The sequence below is a fragment of the Petromyzon marinus genome, chromosome 5, assembly GCF_048934315.1.
Source record: "Petromyzon marinus isolate PM22_M1 ecotype Great Lakes invasive population chromosome 5, UKy_Petmar_22M1.pri1.0, whole genome shotgun sequence".
NCBI classification, from domain to species: Eukaryota; Metazoa; Chordata; class Hyperoartia; order Petromyzontiformes; family Petromyzontidae; genus Petromyzon; species Petromyzon marinus.
The window spans coordinates 17,280,723-17,286,823 of record NC_133671.1 but is presented as its reverse complement, the minus strand read 5'-3'; the positions used below and the strand labels follow the sequence as shown (position 1 = coordinate 17,286,823).

Here is a 6,101-nt window from a genome sequence, read left to right as displayed (position 1 = left end):
GGCCGCCCTGTTCTTCTTTAGGGCAGGTGATGACCGGGTCGAGAGCCGAAGACTTTTCCTTTGACTGTTCAGATAATGTGGAGTGGTAAAGCACTCCAGACGCTCTCGTTCACTATTATGATTGCAAAAAACGCCTTTTGGCGTCCTCTGGTCTAACACCATTTGAGACGAGGCTCAAAAGAAAGCTGTCTCTGGTGTGGACCAATCAGTTTCAAGGACAATGCCATTATCAGAGTATGTTTTTTGTTTGCATTCTGGCCACAAGTATTGTGGTTAATGCAGACATTATTCCTTGCAAAAGCTTTTCAGTTTGGTGTTTGAACATCTTAACACAACTGTTTTGTTACCAGAAAAAAGTGGAAAACCCTGGAAACGTTCTTAAATCACTCTGCCCCTGTCCAGCAACACCCAGCAATTATAATTTGGTGGTGACGCAAATAGAGTGGCTACTCCCACCTCTTCCAACAAATCGCCTGGCCGACGTGGAAGAGGAGGCCAAATACATTCGAGAGGGGTTTTCTTAGAGTCCAGAGCTCTTTTACCTGGAGGGGTTCCCACCAGCAGTGGCATGGATTGTTCATGGCTGGTGATATTAATATATTACAGTAGCTGATAACATGTATTTCTGTTCTTCTAAATCTTGTAGTTTCGAACGGATTTGGGAGGGCGTTCACCCATCAGTGGATTGATCATGACTCATGATCACGACTCATTCCTGTACGGAATTGTAAAGCAAAAGTTGGACATGCGTCTCATGATCTGGTGTGTGTGTGTGCGAGATCATATAACTTACATCCTCATAAACATTTACTAACTTATGGATACACATTTCGCGGGTGTGTCTTACTTTCCGGCGCGCCTTATAATCCGCGTTTTTTTTATTTATAATCAAGCGTTAAGTTTCTCATGATTGAATCTATTTCGGATGACAAAAACCCAGCAAACAGCTGCAGCAGCCACTTGGGGGCCGTCCATAAATGACGTCACGCACCTAGGGGGGGGGAGGGGGTCAGACATTTGTGACGATGTGTGACGATGGGGGGGGGAGGGTTGAGAAATGTGACGTCACATCAAAATGCGCAACTTTAAATAAATATATACGACACGTTCTACTTAATTAAATCGACTTTTTAAATAAATGTTTTCTCCTACAACATCAGAGTGCAGCGCCACATTAAATACGCACTACAATGACAATAGTTTCAAGCGATTTTAAGCATGTTTTTTTCGGGGGGAGGGGTGGCAGAGCTTTGTGACGTCATATTTGAGGGGGGGGGGTCTGACTTTTTGTGACGCCGTGACGAAGGGGGAGGGGGGGTCAAAAATCCTCCAAAATCGCGTGACGTCAATTATGGACGGCCCCTTGCTGACGATAAGAGCCCACACACACTCACACACACACTCCCCTTTGCATTGAGCAAATGATGATGGCTCACAGCAACAAGAAGCAAAAAACAAACCCCAACTCTCTCCCCTCCCTCTTCTTACCTTTGCCCCCTGGCCCATGGAAACACGTCACGGGAAAGCCACAAGCGCATGTGCGCCACTGTACAAGAAGCGCATGATGAGGAAGAGAGGAGAGAGAGAGCGAGAGAGACACACGAAGGGGCTACCGGTTCTCGTCGTTTGTGCCCGAGGGTGTTTTGTGACACGCGTTGCAATCCGCGTCTCCTCTCGGCGCCGTCTCGTTCGAGCGCAAGGCGTTGGCGGCAGATGAACGCATGATTCGTGCGTAGACAGGGGTCGTGTGCGCCGTGCCTCTCCTTGCCCCCTCTCGCTGGCATCGACAATGAAAGTGCTTTTGCTGGCACCCACCGCCGCGGCGTCGGGGAACGCGACGACTGCGGAGCGAATACGGTTTGTGTGCAAGCCTTGTTCGCCCCGATGCACAGAGAGTGATGCACAGAGACTCTGCGCATCGAGGCGTGGGTCCGGGCGGGCGGGGGGGGAGAGATTTGTGGTGGGATGTTTTCTTTGCAAAGGGTTGAAAAGCCCCTGAGCTGTGGGGGAAAGAATGGACTCACGGTTCGGGACTGGCCAGAGGAGCAAGTTGGTGGTGGAGGGGAGGGGGGTGGGTTTGCACGGGATGGTATTATCCAGGGTGGCCCAAAAGTTAGGACACGGGGTTATATTTTATTTCATTGTATTTCCTTTAACGTGTTCAAACAATACTTCGGTTAACATTGATGGACGCATTCTCTTTAGAATTATTGACTCATTTTTGTTAAAAGATTATCGGTGAAATGGTTGAGCATTCATCAATTATGTTTTTGTGCTCAATTCATTCGGGGGGTTCTTGGCCGAGTTTTGTAAAACGACGGATTTGAGGTTGACCCCACAATGAGGATGAATGTAGATAACGATAATTGGTAAAATATTAACTTACAAAAAATAAAATGTTTATAATTCACTCTAAAAAAAGTAGATAAAATCACCCTGTATGTCCTGACTTTTAGTTCCACCATGTGTAATGTCCAAACCACCTTCCCTCTCTTTTTATCTTCTTTTTTTCTTTTTTTTGACGATCAGAGGAAACAAGAAGATGCTTGGTGTAGTGGGCACTTTGCTTCGTTCATCATTTCGGGTTTTTTTAATGCTTTGCTTTATGTAACCCCCCCTTTCCCTCTCACTCCACACTCCCATATCCCAAATTCCCCGCAGTTTTGAGTACGTTTAAAACATTTTTTTGTCGAGTTTCATTGACACCCCGTGACAGAAATTATTAACCCAAATGGAATTGAAATTCGATCTCCTGTAGTGGCAGTTGAACCAATAGGCACGTTGCTTAGATCACCCCGCGTCTGTCCACCCAGCAGTACGGTTAATCGATTGGAAGGCACGCGCGTGGTGGCATCTCAAGTGTGTGTGTCTTAAATTTTGATTTAAAGCTTTCGTGACTGCAGGGATTCATATTCTTGGTTCTTTCGGTAAAGTCACCACGTAGAAGGGAAACAATAAAATAATAAAAATATAAAACAATGTAACTCGATCATGAATAGCAACATACCAGTGGTCAGCTTGGAAGAGTAGACCAAAATATCCGATAAGCGAGCCATAAAGGTCGCTCTTGTGGAGGTACTTGCACCAGAAGTTGTTTATAACTGGTTGTCAAGTGGTCAGTCTTAGGGGCCGTCCATAAATGACGTCACGCACCAAGGGGGAGGGGGGGGTCAGACATTTGTGACGATGTGTGACGAGGGGGGCGGGGTTGAGAAATATGACGTCACGTCAAAATGTGCATCTTTAAATAAATATAGACAACACGTTCTATTCATATTCTTAGCTCTTTCGGTAAAGTCACGTTGAAGGGAAACAATAACAATAAAATATATATATTAAACAATAAAAATTATCACGACGTTTCGACCATAACACAAACGGTCGTCATCAGGTGTGTCGGTTTGCATTAATTTTTTTTTTAAACGGTGTATTTATTCAAAAAAAACGTCAGCGTCACGCGCAGCGATTTGGCAGTTTATTTAGAAGGACGAGTCCATCTATGTTCTGAAAAGAGGAGGGGGGAGACGAAAAATTAATGTATGCTGTCTGAAAGCCACTGTAAGCGTGAACAATCAATTAAGACCTGAATTGGTTTATCAAATCTTTCCAATGATTGTGCAGCGCCACGTTAAATACGCACTACAATGACGATAGTTTAAAGCGATTTGAAGCATATTTATTTATTTGGGGGGCGGGGGGCAGAGCTTTGTGACGTCATGTTTGAGGAGGGTCTGACTTTTTGTGACGCCGTGTGACGAGGGGGGTGGTCAAAAATCGGCCAAAATCGCGTGACGTCTTTTATGCACAGCCCCTAAGCGAGCCAAAGAGTGCGCTCTTGTTGAGGTACTTCCACCGAAAGTTTTTGTAACTGGTTGCCAAGTGGTCAGTCTTATGGGCCCGATGTTCCCCCGCCCAGAGGAATGTGGATTTTCCACTATCGGCAGAGGGCCATTAAACAAATATGAGTAACACCACGTTTGAAATATTCGTTGATGGTACGTACAGTCACTCACGTTTATAAACATACAAACTGATCAAATCATAGCAATTAAACATCATCTGAAAAAATAAGAGGCTTTACCCTTTCTGGCAAGATGTTCAAACACCAAATGAAAGCCTTTTGCAAAGAATCCGGTGATAGAGTATCCCTTCGTCTTGGTGTGATTGTAAAAGGGCAACCAAGCCAACCCTTTTCAGAAACATCGAGAGTATTAACCTTTAAAAAAAACCGATATATCTTGAGGTTGGAAACAGCCATTTCAGAGATTCAATGCATTAAATCGTACAAATTGGTCACGTGTGTTATCTGTTTTGCTTATTGGTGCAGTAATGTCATTAAACATCTATCAATTATGTATCAAACTACTGGACATCTGTGAAACAGAGCGTTAGAGCTCATCGGATTCCTCCAGTATAAATAAATAAATATTAAGATTCTGAGAGTAAGAGGCCATCTCAATGGCCACTGCTGTTAATGCCACCAAAATCATCCCCGTATCACTTGCGCAACTGTTTCATAATCCGCACCCAACCTCTAAAATCCGCGCTTAAGTCCCACTATCTTGTTTTAGGTCTTATCTTTGGTCAATGACATCTGGGTGCCACTGCACTGCATGTCACGGTAACCTGCCATCCTCTGTACTGCACACGTGTCCCAACCATCGCAAACTGCTTTTTGCGATTACATCTAACAATGCTTTATCAGTTTAAGTCTTCTGAACTTGCAAGCTGCTATCTGTGTCTCCACAGGTGAGGAGTCTTAAATCACTATAACCCATTGCCTCCACCTTTACTTACTACCTAAACACACATGAACCTTTACTGCCTCCATATTCAGATGTTCTATTGATCCCTGTGTTGAGATGCAACAATCACTTTCGACACCACTGATACTGACTTGGTATCGGGAACGCCTAATCATCCATTGTCCACCCAAATTACCTACCTCTGCTTACACTGCAGTGTTCCGTCCAAGGTCATGGCTATCAAACATAGGTTATCCACGTAACATGCATGCCTCTGAATGTGCAAATGACCTTCACTTTTGGATATTCTGATATTACACCATCCTTGCTTTTAGTCAGAACCTATTGGGAGTGCAAGTCAACAATTGTAGCTTCAAGCTACACATGAATGTAAAGCAATGTTACAAACACGTGCCACCATCCCCAAATGGCTACATTAACAAAAAAAGAAGGCTTGCTTTGGCGGAAATTGGCCACCTGACTGGACACGGAAAATATTTTTGGGCAGTTTGATGCTCTAGAAACTCGAGGCATTAAATGTTCTTTTTTACGAATTATAGAAATGTTTGGGAAAAATCTTACGTATCGTATGTTATTTCTTTTTCACATCGCTGCAGCAGCAGAAGCCATTGCTCTATGCGTTTGACGAATGAAAGCCTCCCAACAAGTCATCACCACTCCTCACAGCCTCATCGTGCAAACAACCCATTTAGTCCCAGGACATAAGCTGACACCCATTGCTCCATCTCCACGGATTGCAGCCTCACGTGTTCTCTCCTTTGGCTGCCACTCTGTCGTCAGTCTCGCCATGTGCCCTGCTAAAGCTCACTTTTACGAACAGTAAATGTCTCTAATTTGTGTTTGTCCTTCTGATCTATTTGTTTCTTCCTTCAGTCTCTCAACGTAATTCCAAGCATGCACCGTTGCACGCTGTATGCACTTTTCAGATTGTGTTCCATTTTCAGTATCCTATCCATCATGGCAGGTAATAAGCACTCATTAAACGCGTTCTGCTTTAGGAACACTGGTATGTTGCTTTTCATGATCGCGTTTCTTTTTTTCCGAAAGGTACTACACCCTGCTCTCGCTTACCTCCTTTATTTTGATCCTGGTTCACCTTTGGTAAATGTTCTAGGTATACAGTGCATACAATACAGTAACAGAACAGTGACTGGATCCCAGGTCACATGGTGCTTTGTGACCCCCATTTGCTCATCGGAGCATCTCCTCCTATATCGGCGTATTTTAAAGCAAAAGTTGAGATGCGCTCTATAATTTAGTTGGAGTGTGTGACACCTGGCGCACACTTGCAGTGCATCATATGTTCCAGAGCATGTTATTTTAATCTGTAGAAAA

At 44.2% G+C, this 6,101-nt stretch overlaps 1 protein-coding gene across 6 annotated transcripts in view; it reads left to right on the top strand.

Annotated features, from left to right (window-relative positions):
* Positions 1 to 1,466: 1,466 nt before the first annotated feature.
* The window catches only part of GLT1D1 (glycosyltransferase 1 domain containing 1), an 86,302-nt gene continuing 81,667 nt past the window's right edge, over positions 1,467 to 6,101 (top strand). For 4 of the 6 annotated variants that reach the window (XR_004402376.2, XR_004402375.2, XR_012937453.1 and 1 more), the window contains exon 1: positions 1,467 to 1,857. Coding sequence is in view for 2 of the 6 variants with exons in the window: in XM_032947210.2 (XP_032803101.1) it covers positions 1,790 to 1,857 (68 nt within the window). In the remaining 4 variants the exon portion in view is untranslated. The remainder of the gene's footprint in view (positions 1,858 to 6,101) is intronic. The other 2 variants (XM_032947212.2, XM_032947209.2) reach the window with 2 other exon arrangements.